The sequence below is a fragment of the Alternaria burnsii genome, assembly GCF_013036055.1.
Source record: "Alternaria burnsii strain CBS107.38 chromosome Unknown 730, whole genome shotgun sequence".
In the NCBI taxonomy this organism is placed as follows: Eukaryota; Fungi; Ascomycota; class Dothideomycetes; order Pleosporales; family Pleosporaceae; genus Alternaria; species Alternaria burnsii.
The window spans coordinates 407,369-433,249 of record NW_024066110.1 but is presented as its reverse complement, the minus strand read 5'-3'; the positions used below and the strand labels follow the sequence as shown (position 1 = coordinate 433,249).

The window sequence follows — 25,881 nt, the reverse complement described above, 5'->3', positions numbered from 1 at the left end:
TAGCGCCTGCGGTTCACAATGAGTTATGTTTAATCGACCACGATTTCGGACTACCAGCGCCAATGTCGATTGTCGGATAGGCAGCAACGGTGTTGATGTTGTGACTGCGAGAAGGACAGTACGGTCTTGCCCACCATTTCATGCACCCTGCTGTCTGTCACCGGTATCGCATCTCCAATCACAGTCTGCCGACTAGTCGTTTCCAGGGTTCCAGCACAGCACAACAGTGAGGGGTAAGCGTGATGCCCCGCATGAGGTTGATATCATTTTGGAGGACCACCGAGATTTGAACCAATTGGAAGTCATCTACCCCGATAGCTCCTCTGTGTCCAGCGTCTCTGGCGTCCCTCCGGATCACCTTTATTGGAATAGCCGAGTGTAATAGCTAATCAACAAATCGGTCATGTAGGCTATATGATGAAAGGTGGGGAAGCTTTTGGTGTCTGCAGATGCCTTTGTTGATGATCGCGGAATCGGCGCGCTCTCCGCTCGAACATCACAACTCCTCGTTACTAGAGCACACTGCTTTGCGCTGATTATCTTCGGCTACCGATACGTATCTCTCGATACGACCACTTTCTAGGCCTATAGAATACGCAGACAAGACTCTGACCAATAGCAACATGGCTGTGGACAGCAAACATCAGCTGCCGTTTAAGGTGTGTACAGACTACTCAATAGTTTCTCATATTGTACTGATACTTTCAAGCTCAAAAATCCAAGTTTGCTACACAACCTATCCTTTGTGGATGGTAGCTGGGTACGAGCGAAATCAGGAAAGACATTTGAAGTAGTTGGTCTGTCACTGGAGCGCATTTGAAGACTCCGATCTGACAAGCCCATAGACCCTGGAACTGGGAAGCCGTGGATCGAGTGTCCTACAAACGATGCGTCAGATGTAGACAATGCTGTCAAAAGCTCACACGAGTGTTTCAAGAATTACAAGAAGATCAGCCCTCGACAACGGGCGCAGATGCTCTACCGATGGGACGCTCTCATCAAAGAGAACAGGGATGATATAGCGACTATCCTTGTGTACGAAACCGGTAAACCCATATCTGAGGCGTATGGAGAGATTGACTATTCGACGGGCTTCACATGGTGGTTTGCTGGAGAAGCAGAACGTATACAGGGCAGTGTTTTCACTCCTGCACTACCAAACAGACGCATCTTCACAATCAAGCAGCCACTCGGCGTTGCTGCTGCGTTGGTACCATGGAACTTTCCCATCGCGATGGTTCTTCGCAAAGCCGGTGCCGCATTGGCTGCGGGCTGTACAATGATTGTAAAGCCCAGCCCAGAGACACCAATCACTATACTCACGCTTGCGTATCTCGCGCAAGAAGCTGGATTCCCCAAGGGAGCTTTGAATGTCCTGACTACTGATCTTGAAAAGACACCAGAACTCAGTGAAGCACTCTGTCGGCATCCACTTGTCAGTAAAGTCACCTTCACAGGCTCTACACGCGTTGGCAAGCTAGTTGCTAAGATGTGTGCCGATAATCTGAAGAAAGTTACACTGGAGCTGGGAGGCAACTGTCCTGTTCTGATCTTTGACGATGCAAACATTGAACAGGCTATGACCCAGATCTTCGCACTGAAATATCGACACGCGGGTCAAGCTTGTATCACTGCGAACCGGATATACGTTCAATCTGGTATTTTTGACAAGTTCCTCGAACGCTGGAATGAAGAGACGCAAAAGATCGTTGTCGGCCACGGTTCAGATGAGAAGACCACAATGGGACCAGTGACGACCCCACGAGGCGTCGAAAAAGCGCTCGCGCTTGTTGAAGATGCGAAGAAAAAAGGCGCGAAGATCCACACGGGTGGAAACAAAATCAAGAAAGATGGTGGCTACTTCTTCGAGCCTACTGTCATTACCGGCGTGACCTCAGACATGGATATTGCCAATGAAGAGGCTTTTGCCCCGATCAGCACATTCATCAGGTTTGATACTGAAGACGAAGCGGTGAGGGAGGCCAATGATACCAGCATGGGTCTTGCTTCCTACTGCTTCACAAAGAACGTCGATCGCACGTGGAGACTATTCGAGAATCTGGAGGCTGGCATGATTGGCCTGAATACGGTAAGTCAGGCGCGAAGGCATTGCGTTAATGTACTAATGCATTCTAGGGCAACTCTTCCGCTGCAGAGTCGCCATTTGGGGGCATCAAGCAATCTGGCTATGGCAAGGAGTCTGGGAAGGATGTCGCTGTGAACGAGTATCTGATTACGAAGACTGGTACTTTTACGCTAGAGGAGCAGTAGTTGCGAGTTAGTAGCTGGTTTTGGAGGATGATGTCTGTCTCGGACGCATGCACTGTCTCGCGCGTATGCCGTGACCATTGGGCGTGATTTTGATGTAGAAACGATTGTTAGTGATGAAGGACAATGGCGCACAGTCGTGTTGTCGGGCACCCCAGTCCTGCACGTGATCACGTTAGTGCCCGCGCTTTGGAGCTTACCAGCGGCGCGCGCTGCTCTCGAAGTTGCACCAACAACGTCGCCCAATTGCCAAAACCTCTTTGTTAAACTTCGGCGCCATGGATGACACTGACATGACCGATGTCGCCTACGATATTGACATTGATGTAGGCGAAAACATAGCACCGGCAGCACAAGCGTCGCAACCACAGCAGGTTGTCCAAGTGAGCAATGCGCAAGGCTGCACAACAAAGAGCGCAGTTGACTGACATGCGCACGGCAGAACAACGCGGCCGAAGCAGAGCGAAGCGTGCCCGCGGCCTACACCGAGGACATTATTGTACACGAGCCATGGCCGGAATCCCTCAACCTCCAGGGCGTGAGCGACTTCGACCCCAACGATCCGCTCTACTGGGCTATGGAGCATTGTCAGTCAGACCCGCGCGTCAAGCAGCTGCGCTGGGTCAACGACAACTCGGTCAACCTCGAGTTCTACAACAAAGAAGACGCGACGCTTGCCCTGACCATCCTCACACACCCCGACAACGGTGACTTCAGCAACGTCTCCATGCAAGAGCCCCGGAGGGCGAAATCGTACTCGAAGAAGCTGGACAGCGTGCTCATGGTCAGGCAGTCCAACGCCGGGGATCAGAAGCCGAGGGGCGCGGCCACTAGGAGCAACTACTACCAGCGCAACCCCGATGTCGCTGGCAACCGTCAGAGGGAGCCGCGGCGAAAGCCGCCTCCAAAGAAAGACTATCTGGATTACGGCGACGAGGAAATGGCATCTGGTGAGCGACCAAGGCGGAGAAATAGTGGAGATGAGTCCATGGGCGATTCAGGCCTTGACCAGAGGGGCCCGCGCCGGAACGGACGAGACTTTCGCGACGCCCGCGACGGGCGAGACAACCGGGGTCGCGGCAGGGGGGGCCGTCAACCAGCTTCAGGCAGGCTCAGGAACGATGCCCAGGGCCAAGACGTCGACTCGTACCGACCAGGCTCAAGAAGGTACGCCAGCACATGTCCTTCCATGGCTGACCAGCAGGCTAACAGTCCCAGTCCGGCAGAGCCACGCTTTGGTCGCCTGCGAGGACGCAGTGCCTCCCCGGCCTCTGACGAAGAAGGCGACGGCCGATTCGGGTTTGCCGAGCACGAAACGCACGCAGGCCGTCGGCGGTACCGCAGCCGAAGTCGTAGCCGTAACAACCGCCGTCGTCGCGAACCCAGCCTGGATCGTTGGACGCACGACCGTGCCAACTACGATCGTCAGAATGGCCCTACAGCTAGCGGACGTTGGCAGAAGGACGCTTTCTTTGTTGACACTTCACCAATGGGCAACCACCATCGGTCAAACGCTATAGACGTATCCAAGACACGAGGAGGTGGAGAATCGCTACTTTCGCGCATGACCAAGAACGGACAGCCCGTGCTACCGCAGCCGAAGCGATCGCTAGCTGACAGGATTACACGCGATGATGACGAGCCCGAAGAGTTGTTTGGCCGCCTAAAAGGTGACGACCGTGATCCTCATGTTACCGACTTCTCGGAGCCATCACGGTCTCGTCGCGGTCTGGCAGATCGTATCACGCGCGACGGCGACATCAACATTCGCGGTCAAGGACGAAACCGGAGCCAAGAGGGCATTAACATCCGCGGCTCCGCTGAGCGAAGCGGAGGAGGCGGTATCAACATACGTGGTGTGGCGAGCGGTGCCTAGAATGCTTCCGCTACTGAGAGAGATGGACGCGGAACAATGAGAAATCACTCATCTCCCCAAACTGGCAGAAATTTCGATACTATTCTGATTTGTCGCCGTCGTAGTTTTGGAATCATCATGGAAGATCCCGAGTTTTGAGCAGAGATTGGACATAATTCAACATGGCAGCCCACCGGTGGTTAATCAAGCGTGCCTGAATGAAGTTGCTTACTACTCTACTCTACTGTACAATTTTTCTTACCTTGTCATGCATCCTACAGCGGAGTGGCATCCATTCAAAAGCGTCACCAAAACTGCAAGCCTCTTTTGCTTATGGCAAGCTGAAGGCTAAAAGCTTAATCGAGATACCAGTCCATGATAGTCATTCTAGACATATTCTGCCATTCCTTCCGCTTCGTGACTTGTGGGCGAGTGATGTTTCTATGACTTCTCAGACCAGCGACGTAAAGATACTCAATACCAGTCTAGCACGGAGCTACAAAAAGGCTGCCAAGACTCGCACGATTCATTAGAAACGGGTTGGAAAGAGCAGCTGGAGCGCAATTCATATCGAGTGCAATGGCAATGATCAAGAATTGTACACACAACGGTCGTCGCTGTTACAACCACATGCACAAGTTGATTTCAATTGCACACCTAGAACCTAGCCTCAACCTTTTGTTCTGTATCTTGTAATGCCCATTGACTCCTGGCCTTCTTGCTCCTGACAGCTTCAACCTGCTCCTTTGTGAAGCCCTTCGCGACAGTCGCTGGGTTGTATCCTAGTCCTGTAATCTTGCCAATCTGCTCATCTGACTTATCCGTCGCAGCGCTTCCATCGTGCCTCTTGTAGACTGTGCAGACTACCGCGCCCCCGAGACCCAGGTTGTGTTGTAAAGCCACCTTGGTGTCCTTGACTGAGCGATTGTTAGCCCAACCGCGCATGTGCCAAACCAATTCTGCGCATTGGGCGAGACCCGTGGCACCTAGAGGATGGCCTTTGGAGATCAGACCGCCAGAGGGGTTAATGACAACCTTTCCACCATAGGTTATGCCGCCCTTGCGGATCAGCTCATGAGCTTTTCCTTTGGGAGCCAAGCCGAGGGCTTCGATGGTAACCATCTCGTTGGCAGAGAAGCAGTCATGGAGTTCGCACACCTTGACATCGTCTGGCGATACGCTGGCCTCCTCGAGTGCTTCACGGGCAGCCAATTCACTCATGCTGTATCCTACTAGTTCAATTGCGCTTCGGTTGAACAGTGACGGTGTGTCGGTCGCGAGTCTTTGTCCAGCAATTAGGATAGCCTGGTCCTTGAGCTCGGGACGCTTGTCGAGAAACTCCTGCGAGACAAGGACTGTGGCAGCAGCTCCATCCGAAGTCGGGCAGCATTGAAGCTTTGTGAGGGGTTCGTGAATCATGGGTGCATTCATGACTTGTTCGAGGGTGTATTCGTCTTGGAATTGCGAGTAGGGGTTGTTCTTGGAGTGCGCGTGGTTGATGCGACCAATTTCTGCAAAGTCTTTGAGTTCAGAGCCGTATCTATGGAAGCGGTCAGAATGGTTTGGATGTGACTTGTACGTGTGGCGCATGTCTGAACTTACTTCTCCATGTGCTCCCGTCCAGCGTTTCCGAACATCTGAGCGGCACCAGGGGCCTTGGTAATGCCTCTCGTCTCTTTCATCATTAAACTTGACGTGCCTGTCGGGTTTGCGCGATCTTGGAAGAAGGTCTGCAGCGACCCTGGGAACATCTTCTCAAAGCCCACTAGATATGGGTGTGCGCAGTCAGTGCATGCCTCACATACAGTTTGTACAGGGACACTTACCGACCAAGACGCAGTCGGCCGCTCCATGCGCAATCATGTTTCGTCCCATGTACAGGCCTGTTGAGCCAGTCGAGCAGTTGTTGTTGACATTGTATACTGGAATGCCAGTCATGCCAAACTGGTAGAAGACGCGCTGACCGCAAGTTGAGTCGCCATAGCAGTAGCATGCGACACCTTGGTCGACGTCGTCGTAGTTGATGTGCGCGTCGAGCATGGCTTTGACACCTGCTTCAAACCCGAGTTCGGGATAGTCCACCTTGCCACGAGGTTTGATGAACTTGGTCATGCCCACGCCGAGGACGTAGACGGGCTGCTTCTTGCCGACCATGATGGCGGTTGTGAGGTAGGAAGGGCAAGGCGTGTAGAAGCTCTAGCAGTGAAGGAACGCAAGTAGGATTGAAGGAAAGAGCAGTACGTTGCCGCTATGTTGGCTCTTGGTCGATGAGTATGCTGGACAACCGAGAGACGCGCTCCATGATAATGTATGCAGCGCGACGGTTGTCCCCGCATCTGCAGCACCTTTGGCGCGTGGAGATGCCGAGGTGCGACTCGTGAACGGCAAGGCGGGTCAGAATAGCCGGATCCTGCGCGTGGGGAAGCCTGCAACACGACACATCTGACACCAGACAACCATCATGCAGTCTCAGCAAACTCCTCGGTATGTAAGCTAGAAGAGATGGCCTGTTGTGTAAGCAACGAGCCACTGTGGTTCGGCTTACGCTGAGTATGGCGCAGAAAGCAGAGTTGTGTAGTACATGCGACACTGACACTCCATAACCTAGTCAAGCACTTGCTGGATAGACCGATGGCTAGACCTCTATGCGATAAATGTAGAACAACACAACTAACAACTTGGACTAAACTTGCACGACGGTAGTCGGCAGTACGCTTTAAAATCAGAGAAATGTCTCGACATGTTTGGCCTTCCAATACGCTATCTAAGTAGCACTTGACTCACCCTGATCATCCTAGCACATGAATACAAGCATATATGTCAGATACACGCAAAGTACAATAACTTGGCTTCACAACGATCTTGGTGGAATCAATCACGTCTTCACGCAGAACTAGTGCTTGGAGTATGTATAGTGCCCTGCCATGTTCTTTGATACTGCTCTCATCAAAAGGCAGGAGTCAATTCAATACGAGGTGAGTAACCTCGGGAGCCTTCTAGATTGAAGTACATTTCTCAAAGATCGGTACCCGCAGTCGGAAACTCCCGAGGTCATCTTAACCGGCCAATGTGGTCTTAGTGGAGAGAAGTTCGGAATTTTTCTAGTCAATATGATTATTATATTTCTCTTGCACAAGCACATACGACCACAGGATCTTGAGACCACGGCTTCCCGTTCGCTCAGCCCTAGTTAAGCAAGATACCGGCGGATTAGTAGTCAGGTGGGTGACCACTGGCGAATCCCCGCTGTTGTATGTTTTTTGTTCCTCTCGAAAGAAAATCATTAGGCCGAAGATAGGCGTACTTGCTATTTTTTTGTCTTCCCGCAGATGCTGTTTCGCATGGTCGAACTTCTTTGACGTCGAGATAGGTAGTAAAGAGTAGGCAATAATTGTGGTTTCATCGTGACCTCAGGTCCTAGATACTCTCCGAAGATCCGGTTCTGCTCTCCCGTGGTTCGATTTGCGTGTTATGTCATGCTCCTGCCTTCTTTGGTTGGTGTACATGTTGGTGCTTCCATGTCTACGTCCCTGAAGCAGATACAAGCCTCAGGAGCGCATGAGCTGAGATGAAAGTCTTTGTCTCTTATTTCAAAATCCGTCCAATGTTAGCCATGCCCTCTCAGCTCACGTCCTCGTCCTCCTCGTCCCTTTTCCTTTCTCGCTCGTCTTCTTGCTCCTTCAGGTGCATGGCCTCGACCAACTCACTGCCGTCCATGCCCACCTCTTCTCCATTGCTTCCATCTGTCGGTTGCTTTTCTCTTGTAGCCTTCTGCGCTTCCACTCTTTCTCGGACTAGCTTTGCGATGGCGTTGTCTGTTTGTACATTCAGTCCCTTCATCTTGTGCTCCAGGTCCCTCTTCAGGTCCCAGTTTGGCTTCTTGGGCTGTAACTTGAAGAGATCTAGTCCCTTGTCTTCTGCCTTCTCTGCGTCCTGTTGTGCCTTTGTTTCCAGCGCTAATTGCTCTGCCTTGTATTCCAAGGTATTCGTGGGGTCAGCGATGGGAAGGTTGTCGAAGCCCAGCTTGACGTTCCGCGTCGTCGCATCGTAGTTTCGGCCCGAGAGGTAGGTCGCTGCTACTGAAGGTCCTTCCTCGTCTGTGCGTATAAGAGCCTGCGATGTCTCGGTCTGGAGCTGGGTGGATGGCGAGTCGGCAGCTTCTGGCGCGTCTGAGATTTGCTCTTGTTTCCGCTTGAGCGACTTGAGCTGTGCGAGGCGTGACTTCCGGTCGTTGGCGGCTGCCGATAGCTTTTCGTGTGAAGACATGGTGAGAGCTTTGCGCTTGCGCCAGGTCCTAATCTGGCTGTATATAGAGCCGGGGGCCGCCGAAAGCTTGGCTGTGGCGTGGTCTTCTTTCGCAAGAAGCCTTGTGTGACGATGCGCAGGGGATCAAGGCTGCGATGGGGGATGGGGGATGGCTGAAGTTGTGGTCGTGTTCGCGAGCGTTGCGGAGAACAGCTCGGGAGTCCAAGATCTTCCCCGGTTGGCGTTCCTGACCAAGTACGCACTTTCTCAGGTTTTCGTGTTACCGCCACCAGCTCCCATTCAAGACAACAAGTCATGTCTCGATGAGGTCCACATAGCCTTCACCTTCTCATGCCCCGCTTCCGCGTCCCCAATGCTAGCCTCATCGCCAGCGCGGACCTCCCCATCCTTCCGTTCCTCGCGCCGAGGGTCTTTGCAGAGTCAGCTATACCGACAAGGAGCAGGCAGCACCGCCGGCGAAGCGATGCATCACCGGAGAAAGAGAAGGGAACAGCAAAACATGTAGAGGGAGGCACCAGAGTGCAACCCAGGCACGGCAAACCAGAAACCAGAAAGGCGACTGGGACAACATGTCGCAAGCAACCCATGCACGACCCATCTGCAATGGGCTTTCTACAAACGTCTGGTTACTCGATGAGAGGAACAGGCCACTCCGCTTCTGTCAACCGGCTCTATGCTGAAATATCCACCTTTACTCGCCAACATGCCCGATCATACGCAACCATCGCATCCAACAATCAAAACATACCAAGAAAACTAAAGTCCTCGCGGCGCCTAGAACGAACCAAGGCCATACCAGAAAAAGCAAAGTCTTCGCGACGCCAAGAACTGGAGAAGGCTCTCTCTGTAGAATACGCGCGTCTCGATTACTACATGTCCACGTTGCCTTCCCAGATCGAGGGGTCCTCCTTTGACCGCAAGACCCAGGGCCAATACAGATCCTTAACGCGCCGCATAACGAATCTCAAGCGCTGGGGATTGACACATCTAGACCTGACGAGGGCAGCTGAAGGGTCAGCTAAAGAAGTCGGGCTTCATTACGCATTTGCAGCACTGGATCGACCGCTCTATCCCTCCTTACGAAGGCTCACGCGCAGAGTCACTATCAAACATGATCGTCAATGTGCGCGGCTGAGTTGGAGACTCTTTGCAGCCGGGACTCACGGGGTTTCTCCGAGTACACACCAAGTATGGCTGAAATGGCTAGCACTTGATATCTCGGTACGGAAAGCTTATGCCCATCGGGTGCTCATCTATCTCCTCGATCGTAGGCCTTGCCGTGCTTTGCATTTCGTAAAAGTTCTGGCCAACGATCCACTCCAGCGGGATCGAAAGACTGGAGTAATCGCCGATGCTCTCGACCATCTCGCTCAGCTCCATACTCAAGGATTACACGATAACAAGAGTTGGGGTACCGACCTAGAGGCACACAAGCGCCAGTTTGTCAGTGCATTCGTGCACATCTTCGAAAAGTCGTTAGCTGGTCAGATCGGTGCTTGTTCTCAGAATTTGTTGTACAACTTGGTAGAGCTAGCCACAACGAAAGACTTGAAGAAGGTATTTGATTGCCTTGTGCAACATCGGGTGGGCCTAGAGTTTGACACTGTGCTGCATTATGCAACCGCGTTTGGCAAGGCTGGCGAAGTGCAGTATGCGTTGAGATGTCTTGACTTGCTCACAGCTAGAAGTACGGCTACACCCTTGGAGGTTATGGTGGACCGCAAAAGACTTCGGTGGACATGCGCTGGCATACTGCGAAGGAGTATGAGTGAAAGTAAAGACTTCCATCAGACTCCGCTTGTCGTCGCTGCTATTGTACGCCTGGGCATCAAGATGGACATACTTCTTTACAATATCGTCATGCATAACGCTATGGAAGCTGGAGATTATGCTACAGCCTTCAAAGTATACAACTCTTTGGAAGAGAACGGACTACGGGAAGACAACTACACCCTCTCGATAATGCTTCACGGATGTACCATGCAGAACGACCCAGCTCTCTTCCAAGCTTTCGCACAACGCTGCGCTGACATAGCAGGAGACACCCGGGACCCTTGGTTAGCAACAGACTATATCTACTATCTTTATGTACGCCACCACGGTGACGAGAACGTCGAACGTACCTCAGCCATACTATGGCAGTCCTACGCCAGATACTTCTCAGTAGCGCTGCTGCAGTCGTTTGTCGGCTACGGATCTCCAGACCTAAGGAACGTCAGCATCTCAAAAAAGACTTCTGCGCTTGGATCCTTGTATCTTGCTCCTCCACCAGTGGCGTTGTACATTATGCTGCGGACAGAGATCCGATCAGCGTTGGCAATCAGCAACACGCGAGTCTATAACCTATACATCAAATTCAAGTCGGTTGTAGAGGAAGGAAACCCAGAATTTGATGCGTTGGCTCGAAACCCAATAATCTGGAACGCTTTCCTCCTCGCTTTTTGTGAGAAACAGCAATTTGCAAACGCATCCCAGCTCATTCAAGACATGACAGACGGTCCGGCGAAGCCCAACGTTTACAGCTGGAATATCTTTATGCAAGCTTTCTTCAAAACACGACAAGTGCAAGCGGCAGAACGCGTCTCCCAGCTCATGCGAAATAGCGGTGTTGAACCTGACCGCTACACATGGGGAGTTTTGCTGCGGGGATATGCAAGAGCACAACTTGTTGATCGAATCGGCGATATCATTCCGCATTTAAAGCCAGAAGAGGAATTAGATGATGATCTGCTGAGACATCTTGCGAAAGTAGTTGACCGGAGGAAGCTGATGGACGTATTGGAGGAGAACAGGTCCCACAAAGAGACGATCGCGCTAGAGAAAGCAGCTCAAGAGACAGAGGATGAGCGTTCCAGGTGGCGGGACGAGCTCACAGATGGCGAGGCAGCAACAATAACAAGCGGTCTGTCTCCAGTTCAACTCGACATGGTTGCTGCGGCGCAAACCAAAGAGTTGCCTGCCACTCAATCTGGCTCATCAGTTGTTCCTCCAAAGCTTACTTCAGTACCTAAGCAACCAACAGAATCGCCTCCAATGCACAGACGCCCGTCGAGATTACCGCGCGCCAATTTGCGGGACCCTGAAGTTCAATACAGAAAGCTTCAAGAGCAGCTAGGTCCCGTCGAATCTACCGAATCCGCAGTCAATGATCGTGTTGAACCGGAATCAGTCGAGCCATCTAGCGCAGGCCTGACTTCCAAGAGCATAATCAGCAAGAACAGTGTAAGAGCTATAAATTCTGGCAAGCCCGCTACCACGCAAAAGAGGCTTAGATTCAATTTCGTGAAACCCGGCCGGCGGGGATGACCTGAAGTGATGGGACTATAGAGGATCTATAGTGTATAGGATATTTATTGAATGCGTACAGTGTGTAACTTCACTTTCTATGTTAGATAAGTGCATGTGACGAGGAAAGAGATCTTTTACCTACCAGCTCCTTACCCTCGAACCTCTAATCACCTCTACTTACCTTTACACTATCGTCCACGCGATTGAGCGCTGACTCATACTCCCATGGCACTATGACATTGAAGTAGCTGCACTAAAGCCCATAGCTTCATAGTATCAACTTAATCTTCCCTGCCACACCCAGACTCATTGTATTCCATTTATAACGGTCTCGAGGACTAGCTCATGCACATTTCCATGTCCCTACCAAATAACGAGTAGCCCACCGTCATTCTGTTGATATTACACACGCCAAGTAACCTAGCTATAATTTACTACCACGAAACATGACGGGGAACCAGTAAGAAGTCTAGACCAGACGGGTAGCTGGATAATGAAGCCGCTGGTCAACCAAACTCCACTGTCGAACCCCACAATGACACTAGAGAACTGGAAACTCGCTCATCGACAAGTCGTAAATTCCAAGCTCCATGTTCGCCACAGCTGACCTTCTCGTGCTTTTTTGTCGAGGCTGAAAGAGAAGCAAGGAGTAGCCGAGTACGTTCGTTCATAAGAAGAAGGTGCGTCTCTGCTCGCCCAGCAACCGAAGAACGACTAACATCCATCTCTGTTTCCTAGTCCGGGTCGGAAGAATGTTCACCGCGGGGTCGGGAGGATCTACATTGCATTCGCATGCGAGCTAACTACCTACTACTGTATACTAACGACCCGTTGGAGCAAACCAGGCTTTCTCAACATTATTGCCGTCCCGCTCGCCGCGAAGAGATCTAGATCAAAACAGACCGCCTTATGAACGCGTAGACCTGAGGCATACGAGTGGGTCGAATGTTGGCGCAGAGTAGGGTGATCGTAATGTAATGCAATCGGATCGATCACTGTCATAGTAACATGCTGAAAACTGATGAACGTTTGGGCCCGTCTTTGTACAAATCAGATCATGTTACAGAGAACACCATTAGAGGAGCTCGAGCACGGAATATTGTGTAATGCTTGCTTTCAGTCTATTTCTCTCTCTGCCTACAACTCCTGTCATCATTTGTAGGTTCAAACAAGTAAAGGAAAAGGGATTGCCGAAGAAATTGGCGTGCAGGTTGTAGGATAGTTACAAAAAGATAGTGATGTAGAGAAGGCGTTGGATAATTACAAGAGTGATGTATTGTTCGCATGAGAAAGCGTCAGATCCTCCGAGATTCCAGCATCAGTATGATAGAAGATGGTGAAGAAAAAAAAGCTGCCAGCATGCATCATCTCACTAAGATCTAGACGAATATAATTGCCGTCTCTTTGAATCTTTGTCGACAATTCGACTACAGTAAGATAGGCATGCTGCGCTGGTCCAAACTCAAAGTCGCTCGTGCTTTTGATTGTTGTGCTCATTACACAACATGTAGCTTGCCGGACTGCAACCCTGCAACCTTAATGTGCAGGATCTTCCGATGTCGTACCACCTGCTTGCGTCGGCGAGCCTACTTCCGTATCTTCCGGATAGAGACCCCTTGCGTGGAGGGGGCATGCGGAAGTGCATGCCGACATCCATACAAGTGCGCACCGCACCAGTACAGCTGGCAAAGGACATTATCAAGATTCGACGCAAAAAAAAAATATGAATTGATGACCGCCCAATGAACGCCTCCGTTTGGATATATGTTGACTAAAAGCTGAAGGAGATGAATCAAAGATAGGGTCGCAATATACAGGTAGCGATGAGTGAATAGATGAAGCAGCGGTCAGGGCGAGACTAGAAGTTTTGCGCGATGCCAGAGTTCCCTTGCTGAGGGAAAACACTTGGGTTTTCTATCCTTGTGTTGCGTCGGGCTGACACGTCTCGTATGATTGGCTGTTGGTTGCCGGCATATGGGTCATTTCCTGCATATGGCCCGTTTTGGTAGTACTCTTGATGCTGGTAGTACTCTTGCGGGTGACCATTGGCCATGCCAGGGTAGTCGCCAGAGTTGTCAGAGTGATTGGCTGCCGAGTATGATGACGAGGCGTTGGATGGTCCACGGTGTACCCCAGCCTGATTGTTGGCGGAGTTGGTCGCTGCAGCGCCATTGACAACACCAAGAGCACCGATACCGTCCGAGTCCATGGTCTGGCGACGGCCGTCTACAAGCGGATCGTTGGAGTGAGCGTCAGAGTAGGCGCCGTGGGTGGGAGAGTGTGGGCTGGTGTAGCCGCCGGGATTGCTGTTGCTGTCTGAGTAGGTCATGCCAGAGGTGAGGGTGGTTGACATCTTGCGGTTAGAGCTGGTAGTGGTGTTGCCCCAGCCTCGGTAGCCGCTGTCATCCTCGGCCATTTGCAATCCACCAACAGCAGGCAGCGTAGGGTCGTGGTTGGGGTTGAAGCCATACTCCTCGACCTCTTTGCGACGTTCGTCTTCGGCGCTCTTGCGCTGTTTGCGTTTCCGCCAAAAGAAGATGCCGCCCAATACTAGTAGAGCAACGACAACGACAGGAATGACGACAGCAATGGCTGTCTTGCCACCAGTGCTGATGCCCCCAGAGTTCTCTTTTTGCGCGTTCTGCAACTGAGTGGAGTCGGTGTTGGAAGGGTCAGCAGCACCGGTACCAGTGGAAGATGCACCGTTGGTTGGCGCAGCGGCAACGTCGGTGCGTGAGAAAGTTGCAGTAACGGTGACGACCTGTGGTGTTTCGCCTTGGCCCGTTGGGGTCGAGGTTACAACAGTGACCGAGGTAAAGACTTGGGTGGACGGAGGTGCCGACGAAGCAGTGACGACGCTTGTCGCGATGGGTGCGGCATCGCTGGTGGTGGCTGCGGGAGGAGGCGCTGCTGAAGATTGCGGTGGTGCGCTCGACTGGGCTGGTGAAGGCGCTTGTGAGGTCGATGGGGCAGGAGCGGGCGCTGAAGAGGCAGGCGGTGGCGCCTGGCTGGAGGGAGCGGCGGCCTCGCTCGAAGGAGCAGGTGCTGCACTGGACGGGGCGGCGCTCGAGGGTGGAGGAGCCTCTGACGAGGGCGCGGCCGCTGAAGGCGAGTTAGAAGCCGGTGCGGGACTTGAAGGAGTGTTTTCTGGCGGATTGGAAGACGGCGCGGGAGCAGAAGAAGCCTCAGTAGGCGCAGGTGCTGCGGAGGGTGTTACAGACGGCGAAGGAAGATCGGACGAGGGCGGATCTGAAGATGGGGCAGAGGCTGCAGGAGCAGGAGCAGAGGCAGAGGAAGGAGCGGCTTCGGCAGTCTGAGAAAGAATAGAAGGAGACAACGTACTCGCAGTCACATTGTTGCTAGACATGTTGACGACAATGGCAGCCAGAAGCTATGGTGCCGGGAAAAGGAGCGGCTTCAGCAACGATAACGACGACGCGACGACGGATAGCAGGTGCCGCCGGGAGAGGGTCAGGTAGCAGCAAGGGGACAAGATTCTCAAGATGAAGTAGTTAGAGTTCCGTGGTACCGCTGGCGGGCTCGTAGGAGTGGGCGGCGATCGCTCGAGTGCTCCGCCCGTGGGTCCGCAGTGATGATGTATCGACAGAGGCTCTTTGTTGCGAGTGGGCGACGGGCGAGGTTGTGCAGGAGTGTTAGTGGAGACGCACGCCAAAGGACGGGCGATCCCAGCAAGCACCTGTTGATTAAGCTGCCGAACCGAAGACGCCCAACAACAACAAGCGCGCTCTTGTGCCCTGCCGCCGGTGCCAATTGGGGGCAGTCGATGGCGGTCAAAGGTTTACGGCGAATTGCGATCACCCTCACGCGTTTCTGAAACCATGCCGTCGCAGCGCGCGCTGGAATGCGAAGCCCATGGGCCTCGCGACTCTCCAGCAGTGCCGTGCCAAGGCCTGCTGCAGCCTCTGGTGTTGCACCCAGCAGCGACTGGCTTGGAGCTTCAGACGGAAAAGCGGGTGTCTAATGCACCCAAGCTGACTAGCATTAGCCCCAAAGGGGGAGGTTGTGAGATGCAAGTACAAAAGGCGCACCTGGCTAGCGACCAATGCGGCATGTCCGTGGCTGTGTGCGTCTGAAATCTGTCCACGTCCATGAGCCCTGGACAAGACGCTGCCACGGCAGCTTTCATCTTCTGCGTCGCACGCCAGTTCGGCCATGATGCAGCGTCGCCCTCGCATGCCGTCATCCAAACGGGCCTTGTGTGCGAAATATCCCACATCCCAGTCCCAATAACATCATCCGCTCGTGTTGACTGGCGAGCTGCCTGTTCTTTTCAGCCCGTGCGCCCGTGATTGGCTCCGTGGCGTGCCACTCTTAATATAGATGGTCAGAGTATCCTCGGCACGTTACCTCCCGTCTGCTCTACTGTGTGAACAGCGCACTGTGGCTTCGCAATTGCTGCAGCTACCGCCATGTTACGAGGTAAAACGTCGTAAAAGACACGACTAGATGCGCGCTTTCCATCAGCTTTCTTCGTATCTCTTCGTCATATGCTTTTTGTCCCTGCCACGTGCAGACTTCGTCGCTCCACCCGCGCACTCGCTAGTGACCAACAAATACTCACCGAACTGTCTCGTCCAAAACAAATCAACCCTGAACTGATTAGACATCAGTACCCTGTCGCAGTTCATCGTCTTGTTCGGCACGCGCTGCTGCATGGTTGCCCCCACCATCTTCACCACTCCACAATGTCACGCTTAGTGGACCACCACCACGCACTGCCCCTTACCGCTAGTACTGCACAACTTCATTGTTCGCTAGATTGCAAAAGCCACACGTATCGCTTGTCCACTGTTCAACACCGCACCGCCAGAAGCTTGATTACTAGCGTACCAATAAGCAATATACTCCCTAAAGCACGCCCGGAATTATGGCCTTGCGCCCTTGCAGCTTATCCTTCCCAAACTTCTTCTCGTACCACCTCTTGCCCTGCAACGCACGCGGAAGCATGGTAGTCACCTCGTTGAGGAGAAACGTGCGTGCAGGCACGCACTTCCAACCCCCAATCATCCACCAGCCCGCCCACTCGATCCATTCGCAGAGGTAGTGCGCGTGCAGCGAGTACTTGAACAGACCATTCTTCGGTACCATGTAGATCTTGTCCACGCTCTCCACTGGCTTGCCCTGTTCGGCGGCTGCCTTGCGCTGTTTGCGATCTGCCGCTCTCCTGATCTCGCGCAGGTCGTCGTCGTGGAACATGTTCGCTAGAAGTCCCCAGCACCAGATTACGAGCCCTAGAAACATGTACTCTGATCGTGCTGCCCATTCGTATTGTGATGTCGGCCCATAGCCTGCGAGGTACCCGCCAATGGAGATTGCGTTGAACATCTGGAACCCAAATGCCATGATCCAAACAAAAGGATGTATTGGCGACATGCTAGGATTGAGCAAGAGGGGAGATACAACGGCGCGGTAGAGATAGTGGAACACCTTAAGTATGATTAGCACATTTCTCGCCCATCTTTCACCTCTACTCACAAAGCAGCCAGCCATAGTCCAATTACCCCAGGGTAGCTCTCCAAGACCCAATTCTTTCGGGAGCGAGTACATGATGTACAGCAGGGTTATAAATCCCGCCGATTCCATCGTTGCCCACCCTATCTTGCCGTCGATGTTGAAACGCGATTCAATCGACGTCTTGCCCTGTGGGTACCAGTCCAGAACCCATTGAGCTGCAGTGATCTTTGTGAATGTTAGTAACGGCTGAAACAAAGAATGCGGGGCTGCGGCGCAGCGCCTATGCTTACAATAGGGAAGAATTGCCAGATGTAGCAGATCAGCTCCCAATTCTCGCGCGACGGTGGAAGCCAGCTCTCCACAATAGCCATAGTTGTATATGGAAGGTGATCCTGCGCGAAACGAGATCGTGGGAACGTGTAAAGGGTGTTGCTGGTGAGGAGCTTGGGACTTTGAAGCAACTTGAATCGCAAACAATGATGTCACCATAACAGTATCGCATCCGCGCCAAGCCGAATCGTATCGTCGTGTCCTCCGCCTCGACGACTTTTCATCACGCTTCGGTTCGGATGAGCTGACCCACTCGCATGTATTTTTCTCTTCGCGCCGCCAGTCAAGGATCTGCACAGTCCAGGAGTTCTTGGACTGCCCCTACATCGTCTGACATACATTTTGGTTGCTGATATTTATTTTTTTATGTGGATTTCCTCCATCAAAAAACCGTCTCCTTAGCTCAATTGGGAGAGCGCCAGACTGAAGTCTCAGTCACTAAATCTGGAGGTATCGTGTTCGATCCACGAAGGGGACAACGTGCCTGGGTTCGCCCAGGATTATTCGGACTTTGTTTTTTTGCATTTGTTTGCCCGTACTGCTGAGCTAGGACACGCAGCGTGTTCGGTTTCTTTTCTGCCTGTGGTTTGGTGGCTACTTCTTTTTGCGAGTATGCCTGGATTGCAAGCTATGGCGAATTCTGGTCTTGCCGCCAATCGAGTCTGCTGGGAATGTCCACTAGTACGTATGCCAGGGCATGGGCACGACCAAGTAACGTGTCCAAGTCATTTCACGTTGTGTATGCACAAAAGCGTCAACAATTTCAATGAAGAGAAAACAATGCTGTAAACTTATGCTACGCTATGATGCTTGCTGATAAAACAAAAAACAATGGTCTGTGGCCTGAATATCAGAATTCTGCCTGGTGCCTACTCGTCTTGCCTCGCACCACTTGCCTGCATATCAGCATCAGTGACAGGCACACTCTCCCTTCGCAGCTGTTCGGGCGCTCTCGCTTCGTTGCCCTTCTTAATGCCTCTTCCTCCAGGCGTCAAAAATGTGTTGTCTAGATTGGGCAACTCCTCGCCAGGAGTAGGAGTCCAGTGCTTGCTCTTCCATGGTGTAACGTGGAGGATGTACATAGTATCAATTTCTTCGAGCGTGCGGCCATGAGATTCGCAGACAAAGAAGTAGACTACTATAGCGCCGAGGAAACAGCAGGCCGCGAAGACGTATCCATATTGATAATCGATGGCAGCCGTGATATAGGGTGTGACTAAGAATGTGCATTAGTGGGGTTCATCCCGGCAATGTGAAGTGTTAAGAACTTACAGAAGGAGATGAGGAAGTTCCAGGTCCAGTTGCTAGCTGTGGCTAGAGCCATGGCCTTCGCACGGTATCGGCTGGGATAAATTTCTCCAACGACAGCCCAGACAATTGGTCCCCATGTCATGGCATAGCCTGCGATGAAGAGACACGCAAAGGTGATCATAGCATAACCAACACCCTGGTTCGAAGTGCCGTCGTCATTTTCCAGAGCGAAGTGGCCCAGTGAAGCAAAGACTAGGAAACACATGAACATCCATAAGGCACCAGTGATTAGTGCAGGCCTCCGTCCAAACTTCTCAACAATATACAGACCGGGGAAGGTCATGCCAAAGTTGACACCTCCTAGGATCATGGAGGTGACGAACGAATTTGAAATGCCAACAGACCGGAAGATCGTGGTTCCATAGTAGAAATAACTACAACAAGGTTAGTATGGGATGCGTTAGAAGTACTTGAAATCGACTTACTAATTGGCACCTGTGAGCTGCTGGAGGGCTTGCAGACTGATACCAAGTAATACACGATACAACATGCGCGGTCCTGTAAAGATCTCGTACCAGGGGTGGTGGCCGCCTCCCGCTTGCTCCGCCTCTAATTTCTTCTGGATTTCCTGGACTTCGCGCTGAACCTCTGGGTGGTCCTGAGAAACACCGTACGTAAGGGCGATAGTGTGTATCGCTTCGTCAACTTTGCCCTTGCGGTATTCCCATCGTGGAGATTCCTGCATAAAGAGGATCCCGACTATCATGAGTGCTGACCAGATAAAGCCAACACCCATTGGAATCTTCCATGAAGCTGAACTGCCATCATCTTCGGTACCGAAATTGATGCCTAGAGTGCAAAGTCAGTTTAGGTTCCAGAGATGGTTCGCAGATAGAATTGCTCACAGTAAGCGGTAAAGATTCCGAGGGTGATAAAGAGCTGGTAACACGATACGAGCGCACCTCGTACGTAGCGTGGTGCAGTCTCGGACTGATACATTGGCGTAAGGACCGACAGTCCTCCTACACCAAGACCAGCGACCCAACGACCTAGGGAGATTTGATACCATGTTTTCGTTGTAGTAATCTGAACAATGACTCCAACGCAGAAGATGATGTTCCAGAAGACGATAGAGTATTTGCGGCCGAATTTGTCGGCGATAGGAGCGGCGATTAAAGCACCCATCAAGGTACCGATTGAAAGTAGGGCGACGATCAACCCAGACTTCCAATTGCTGAAAGCAGGTCCGCCTGTTTCAGGGTCCGTCTGATCCGCAAATTTGTTCAGAAAGTCTGGCATTTCCAGGAATCCAGAGATTTGACCGGTGTCGTAACCAAAGATGAACTACATGTCGTTAACCAATGTACCCATATTGTTTCGTATAATACATACACCGCCCATTGACACAATGATCGCCATGGCAATGATACGCATGCGGAAAATCTCCTTCACACCACCTTTCAACATCTGTGGTTTCTTCTCAGGATCCTGATCTATCATCGTAGAGGAAGCAGGCGAGGCGTGTGAATGCCCACGAAATCGGTCGAGTATCGCCATGGCTGGTGAAAGGCGAAAGTTTTGTGCCGATCAAAGGTAAGAGAAAGTAACAACAGATCTTGGGGTCGTGGGGTCTCCGAGTCCTATAAACCACCCATATTTGCTCCGCTTCTTGGCTCTTGGAGACCCCAATGCCGTCATAACGGCACGCTCAACCGTGGGTCGTCACCGCATTCCCCATGCTTACCGCGCAGTTTGGTAAGCCCGAAGCCATCTCGTGAGCGTGCGAGCTGCAATTACCGACGTCATGTTTTGCATGGTCCAGGACCCCAGCATACGGCCGCTAGCCACATCGCCATCGACAAGCCCGGTCAATCGAATGCTTGATAAAGTTAAGCTATCAACAAGCGTCGCGTTCCCATTGGTTACGGGATCACTCCGGAGCCGATCTTTGAGCCTCCAAAGCTTGGCCCAGGGAATTTCTACCGACGTCAAAGCTGCGCACGTCATCTTCACTTCGACATGTGGGGTAGTGCAAGAGCCGTTGTATGTCAGTTGAGTTGGCGTTGGCTGTCGTCGCGACAGACTGCCGAGGCGTCCCGACATGTCAGGACGTTGGCGTGTCGCAGCAATGATCGCAGGTGAATGTGATGCAAGTGTATCACGAGATCTGGCTTGGCGTCCATCATGTTGATCCTTTGAAGATGATATCATCGTATCATCCTCTAACTCCAACATATTTCTACTATCGCAATACAAAAGACTCACGTAATGTTCCATACCGGACGAACGATTGCGGAGCGGAGCTTCTCGGTGTTAGTCCCAGTTTTCTTTCTTCTACGGGTCTTCGATGCATGGACATTGTGGGTCACGATCGCCACACCATGGGGCTCCCACTGCCGTTAGGTGTCTCCGGATTCAAAAATTTCGATGGTACCCAAGTACCGGTAACGTCATCTCGCTTTATCACGCGTCAGTCATGAGTCTGGAAATACAGTTCTTGTGCGGCTCAGCTACCGAATGTGGATTTTTGTGAGTCAGATCTGATAATTACGGTGTACGGAAGGTGTCGCTATCTCGAGAATTACTGATTCTAGAATTTTATACGAAAGCGCGGCTCTATTGTATCAGCGTTTTGATTTCAGGGCGGAAATCTATTACCAATCACTACTGATTGTTCGATCTGCCGATAATGCAATTCCCGCCTTGAAATGAACCCATACTGCTGAAAGCTATAGGAGAACTCGTGCTTCCGAATGGTGTGTTGCACGGCAATATCGGACTTGTACAACATAACAGTGCCTCGAAGGGTAATATTTCCACCAAGAGCATAAATCTATATTTCGTTCTTGTATCATCATATCTTCCATTATCCAGGTAAGCTCGTAGCGAAATCGTCCATACATCTCGGATCGACAAACATAATCCTTTTATCATGCAGCGTCGGCTGTGCGCGCGATTTCTAGCCCACTGTCGAGGTATGTGATTGAATTGGGGGTAAAACTGTATAGTTTCGTAGCAATTTGTCGTCTCGTGCAAATATCCCTTTGAAACTTTAAGTACTTTCTAACCCAAACGGAAATTTAATCTAACTAATGGACCGTTTGTGGCGGGTATGCCATCCGAGCCATTCCAATTTCTGACGTGGCTTAAGCCGTCCACATGTCATCCATCACCTCGAACCTTCCCACACAATTCACAAAAGCCGTCCCAACAAGGTAATTGCATTCAATGAGTGTAGATTACAGATTAGAAACACGGGTACAGTTACCCACCAACCAAATTTCTACCATAATGAGAAAAAAGACAATTCGACTGGGTATTGTACCTGGGACGTGGTTGCTTCTTCAGTTGTCGGGTCACCGTGCCGTATGACAGCGCGCTCCAATCACCACAGGTGTAGGTAGCGAAAGGATTCAATCATAGATGGCTCTTATTCCATCCCTCATTGTCTCCAAACAAGAACGAAAACTTGCCCTCGCGGACGCAAGACCGAGGTATGTCATCCGCGCTTCCCTATTACCCATACCGGTCATATCTGTGCATGATGTCCGCCTGCCCATCTGTATTGTCACGACTTAGCTTTTGCTGTACAAGTCTTGAGTGTGTACCGTGATAGGCAATCTTGTCGTTTTGGGTGCAAAGCGTACAAACCAGGCGTCTCACGGCTACTTTTGCCGACGACTTACGCTTCGTAAAGTGTCCCAACAACCCCATCGGCGTTACTTAGGTGGAGATAGCTTCATCAAAATCGTGTGGGTGATAGGGACGGTTGATAGGACGATGGATTTTACTCCACAATTCTGTTGATGCTCACGTTCATGGGTGAACCCCCCGTCGTAATAGAAGCAAGGTTACAATTTTATTATAGCTACATGAATACCGCCCATTCCGTCTACTAACCGAGAAGAAAAGTGCTTTTACCTAGTGACCTAGCAGAAAGTTGAGAGGTGGGAGAGATCACGATCAGGATGCGGACGATCCTCAACATGCAAGCGGGAAGCATAGAAAGCACGCATTAGATAAACGCCTCATTCTCCCTTCGAACCTATCCCGTGCCCAGCCAGATAAAGATGCAAATAAGTCCAATGGAGGCACCGTCGCAATGCTAAAGATCATGTCGTAAAGCGTTAGTTGGGGTTCGTGTTGTTATTGAAGTTGCCCGAGCCGCCTCGAGTGGACGTTGTAGGAGCATTGTTAGCAAGCCCGGATGATGGTACTCGCGTCATAGAGGGCAAAGCAAACGGTGGAGCTGGAGCTGGAGCTGGAGGCTTTGGAGGCAGGTGTGAAGGTGTACCATATTTTGCGATGCTGCTTTGAGATGACCCCGGCTCGCCAGTCTGGGAGGCGATTCGGTTCATGGAAGTGGCTGAGTTGTTGCCCTGTATACTTTGAGGTGACCCAAACGACGGCGTGGAATTAGAAGAAGGGTTGGGTCTAGGCATTTGAGCAGGCATGGAAGTCTGAGCCGACATTTGGTATCCGCCGTACCCATTTAACTGAGGCTGTCCCTGCATCATATTTTGCTGCATTCCGAAGGGTATGTTACGTCCACCGGGAACAAAAGCTTGAGTTTGTGGGTTGAACTGTCCACGGTTATAGCTTCCTGGAAGAGGATGCTGATTGCGGTTTGACTTTCCATTGTAAGCGTTTGAGGCGAATTGCCCATAGGAATACCCAGGCATTGGTGCTTGGTGGGGTGCGGACATGGGTCGGTTGCCAGGACCATTCTGAGCATTGTATGCACCCTGAGCTATGTGGAATGAGGGCTGTTGATTTGCGTGTGACCAACCAGAATTCACAGGCATATGTTGTGGTTGCTGGTAGGTATCTTGATAAGATGCCATTTGCGGATTGGCCATCTTCGGAGTGACTTGAGAAGGCATGCCAGCGCTCTGGAAGGACGACATACCCCTTTGGAAGTCTGCCGATATGTCGTAACCATTCGATGCTTGTCCATAACCGGGGTACGGCATCATTGACCCGTTAGAGGCCTGGTACTGTTGACCAGCCCAACCATACTGCGACTGCGCCTCTGGGGCCATCATGCCCGGATACGGGTTGCTGAAAGCAGTCGGAGGAGAAGCACCAGGATTCATGGTTGCATATGGCGCATTCTGTGCAGGACCTGGGTAACCGTTGTAATAGACCGCGTTATCTCCAGTGTATGTAGCCACAGGATACTGTTGCGGGTAGTACACATTAAAGCGGGAACGAGCCTGAAAGTCATCATCGTCGTAGTTACGCTGCTTCTTGGGCTTCTTCTTTCCAGCAGCGGAACTTGATCGTGAGATGTCCTTCCCTTTGTTTTTGTCTTCTCCAGGTCCATTGCTTTCTGCCACCTCGGGCTCTTCGCTCTCTGCACTTCCAAAGATGCGCTGACGGGCCTCACGATAACGTGCTTCACGCTCTTCTCTGGATAGCGCGGCTTTGTCTTTGCTGCCTTCGCCGTCATTGCTGCCCTCACTACCACCCATCTCAGAAGTCGTCTTTGAGGCATTTTGCGAATTAGCTCCGGTGTTTGTACCTGATTTTCCATCATCGCGACGCATTATCTTACGAGCAGGAAGCTCTACAGGAGGTGTATTGGTACCCTTGGCAGGATCAACCATCTGTGACACGGGAGGTGGGCTGTGAAACAGTCAGCAACAAAACACAACAAACCTCGCTAGATACTTACATCCTACAGTAAGGTGTTCGTGTAATCTTCACACCAGTCATAGTAGTGTCGACCACGTGGCCGAGCAGATAGTAGTCCGCAAGACGGTGGGCAAGCATCCTATAGAAAGTATTACAATTCGGCAGACACAATTCATTTTCTCTGCCTCCCGTTAGTAACGATGAGAAGAAAAGTAGTCACCAGTAACGTACCGAGAATCTTTGATGAAATCAATAAAGTCTTGTTCAATCTTGACTACAAACAAACGATCGCGTGGAGACCGCAGTGCTTCAAGCAGCTTCTCGTCTGGAATGGCGGGCATGTTGGGAACACCGTTTAGTGAGGGCATACCATTGACCATAGGCTGCGACATGAGCCCTGCGCTGTTCAGCGACTGGTTAGGGTCGTACAAAGTTTGCGGACCATTGGTTAGTGTTGGAAATCGACCTGGAGGACCTTCTCGCTTAGGTTGAGGATTCATCACCGCTATTTCATGTAGCTGGTCCCGGAAGGCACGCGCAGCGCCGTGATCAGATCCCTGCCGGGAGTCTGCAACGACTGAGTCGGGTGGGGATGTGACATCCTCTTCCTCGACTGCCCTGAGGCTGGCACTGTCGTCTGGGCGCAAAGACTCCTTCTCGTCGAGCGCAAAGGTGGTTGCAGAAGCAACACTCTTTCCATCAACACTGGGAGGTTTCCCGGATCCATCTGACGAGGAGAGCTGAGTGCTGCTGTCCTCGGTAACAGACACCTTGACTACAGCAGCAGACTGGGGCCTATCGACAGCTTCCCCTTTGGGATCTGTGGACGGTGTGTCCGATAGCTCGGCGGTGCTTGTCTGCTGCGCCGGCGGCGAGATGGCATTTTCAGCGCTTTTGCTCGCATCATTATCCTCTTGCTTTTCCGCGAGAATTCTGGGCGGTACCTCGCCGTTCATGGGGATAGAGCGCGCCTTTTGGGCGACGGCAGGTATTCTAGGTGTCGCAACAGGCGGCCTCGCTTGTGGAGCAGAATCTTTCGACGTCTGGGGTTTTATGGCAGAAGCCGCGACCTAGCGCTGTTAGCACACCGCCCATGGAAATTGCTTCTTAAAACCGTACCTTGGCGAATGACAGAGGCCGCGGGGGCGCCTGTTCTGCTGGAGCCGGTGTCGCGGATGCCATGGTTATGAGGCGGTGGTTGGTACTGAAGACTATTTGGGCGGTAGGATGCGATTCAGATGGCCTATGCGCAGTGCGCAGACGGTGTTCAACCGCGGGGGAGGGCGAAATGGATATCCGGGCAGTTTTGGAGCAGCAGAGCCGTGGAATGAAGTGACGGACGCGTGTTTCCGAAGCCGAAAGAATCACCAAGCTCAACGCCGTACGTGGGTCGTCGTAGACGGAAACGAAGGTGGTGTGCTAACCGAAGTGATGGACGTAATTTTTTTTCAGGAAATAGGGTGCTCAAGGAAAGTCGCGATAACCGGAGCCAGAAAGCTGGACATGTTGGT

At 51.8% G+C, this 25,881-nt stretch overlaps 8 protein-coding genes across 8 annotated transcripts; 2 read left to right on the top strand and 6 right to left on the bottom strand.

The window, feature by feature from the left end:
* Window positions 1-623: 623 nt before the first annotated feature.
* GT037_003552 (succinate-semialdehyde dehydrogenase) lies at window positions 624-4,144 on the top strand (the record flags this gene model as incomplete). Its single annotated transcript, XM_038928599.1, has 7 exons — window positions 624-659; window positions 710-797; window positions 846-2,089; window positions 2,137-2,245; window positions 2,464-2,651; window positions 2,711-3,435; window positions 3,487-4,144. The coding sequence occupies 7 exons, from the start codon at window positions 624-626 to the stop codon at window positions 4,142-4,144; spliced, it is 3,048 nt and encodes a 1,015-aa protein (XP_038788306.1).
* A 636-nt stretch (window positions 4,145-4,780) lies between these two features.
* On the bottom strand, window positions 4,781-6,277 carry GT037_003551 (non-specific lipid-transfer protein; the record flags this gene model as incomplete). The annotated part of the gene is made up of 3 exons (XM_038928598.1): window positions 4,781-5,663; window positions 5,726-5,888; window positions 5,950-6,277. 3 exons carry the CDS (start codon window positions 6,275-6,277, stop codon window positions 4,781-4,783), a joined length of 1,374 nt encoding a protein of 457 aa, XP_038788305.1.
* Window positions 6,278-7,744: 1,467 nt separating this feature from the next.
* On the bottom strand, window positions 7,745-8,389 carry GT037_003550 (cell cycle control protein cwf18; the record flags this gene model as incomplete). The annotated part of the gene is made up of 1 exon (XM_038928597.1): window positions 7,745-8,389. One exon carries the CDS (start codon window positions 8,387-8,389, stop codon window positions 7,745-7,747), a length of 645 nt encoding a protein of 214 aa, XP_038788304.1.
* A 330-nt stretch (window positions 8,390-8,719) lies between these two features.
* GT037_003549 (uncharacterized protein) lies at window positions 8,720-11,695 on the top strand (the record flags this gene model as incomplete). The annotated part of the gene is made up of 1 exon (XM_038928596.1): window positions 8,720-11,695. One exon carries the CDS (start codon window positions 8,720-8,722, stop codon window positions 11,693-11,695), a length of 2,976 nt encoding a protein of 991 aa, XP_038788303.1.
* Window positions 11,696-13,535: 1,840 nt separating this feature from the next.
* Window positions 13,536-15,044, bottom strand: GT037_003548 (transmembrane alpha-helix domain-containing protein; the record flags this gene model as incomplete). The annotated part of the gene is made up of 1 exon (XM_038928595.1): window positions 13,536-15,044. The coding sequence occupies one exon, from the start codon at window positions 15,042-15,044 to the stop codon at window positions 13,536-13,538; it is 1,509 nt and encodes a 502-aa protein (XP_038788302.1).
* Window positions 15,045-16,546: 1,502 nt separating this feature from the next.
* GT037_003547 (3-oxo-5-alpha-steroid 4-dehydrogenase) lies at window positions 16,547-17,523 on the bottom strand (the record flags this gene model as incomplete). The annotated part of the gene is made up of 3 exons (XM_038928594.1): window positions 16,547-17,125; window positions 17,174-17,377; window positions 17,443-17,523. 3 exons carry the CDS (start codon window positions 17,521-17,523, stop codon window positions 16,547-16,549), a joined length of 864 nt encoding a protein of 287 aa, XP_038788301.1.
* Window positions 17,524-18,351: 828 nt separating this feature from the next.
* On the bottom strand, window positions 18,352-20,290 carry GT037_003546 (general substrate transporter; the record flags this gene model as incomplete). The annotated part of the gene is made up of 5 exons (XM_038928593.1): window positions 18,352-18,698; window positions 18,755-19,167; window positions 19,219-19,582; window positions 19,639-20,077; window positions 20,126-20,290. 5 exons carry the CDS (start codon window positions 20,288-20,290, stop codon window positions 18,352-18,354), a joined length of 1,728 nt encoding a protein of 575 aa, XP_038788300.1.
* A 2,570-nt stretch (window positions 20,291-22,860) lies between these two features.
* GT037_003545 (single-stranded nucleic acid binding r3h) lies at window positions 22,861-25,552 on the bottom strand (the record flags this gene model as incomplete). The annotated part of the gene is made up of 4 exons (XM_038928592.1): window positions 22,861-24,361; window positions 24,411-24,551; window positions 24,602-25,440; window positions 25,490-25,552. 4 exons carry the CDS (start codon window positions 25,550-25,552, stop codon window positions 22,861-22,863), a joined length of 2,544 nt encoding a protein of 847 aa, XP_038788299.1.
* Window positions 25,553-25,881: the final 329 nt, after the last annotated feature.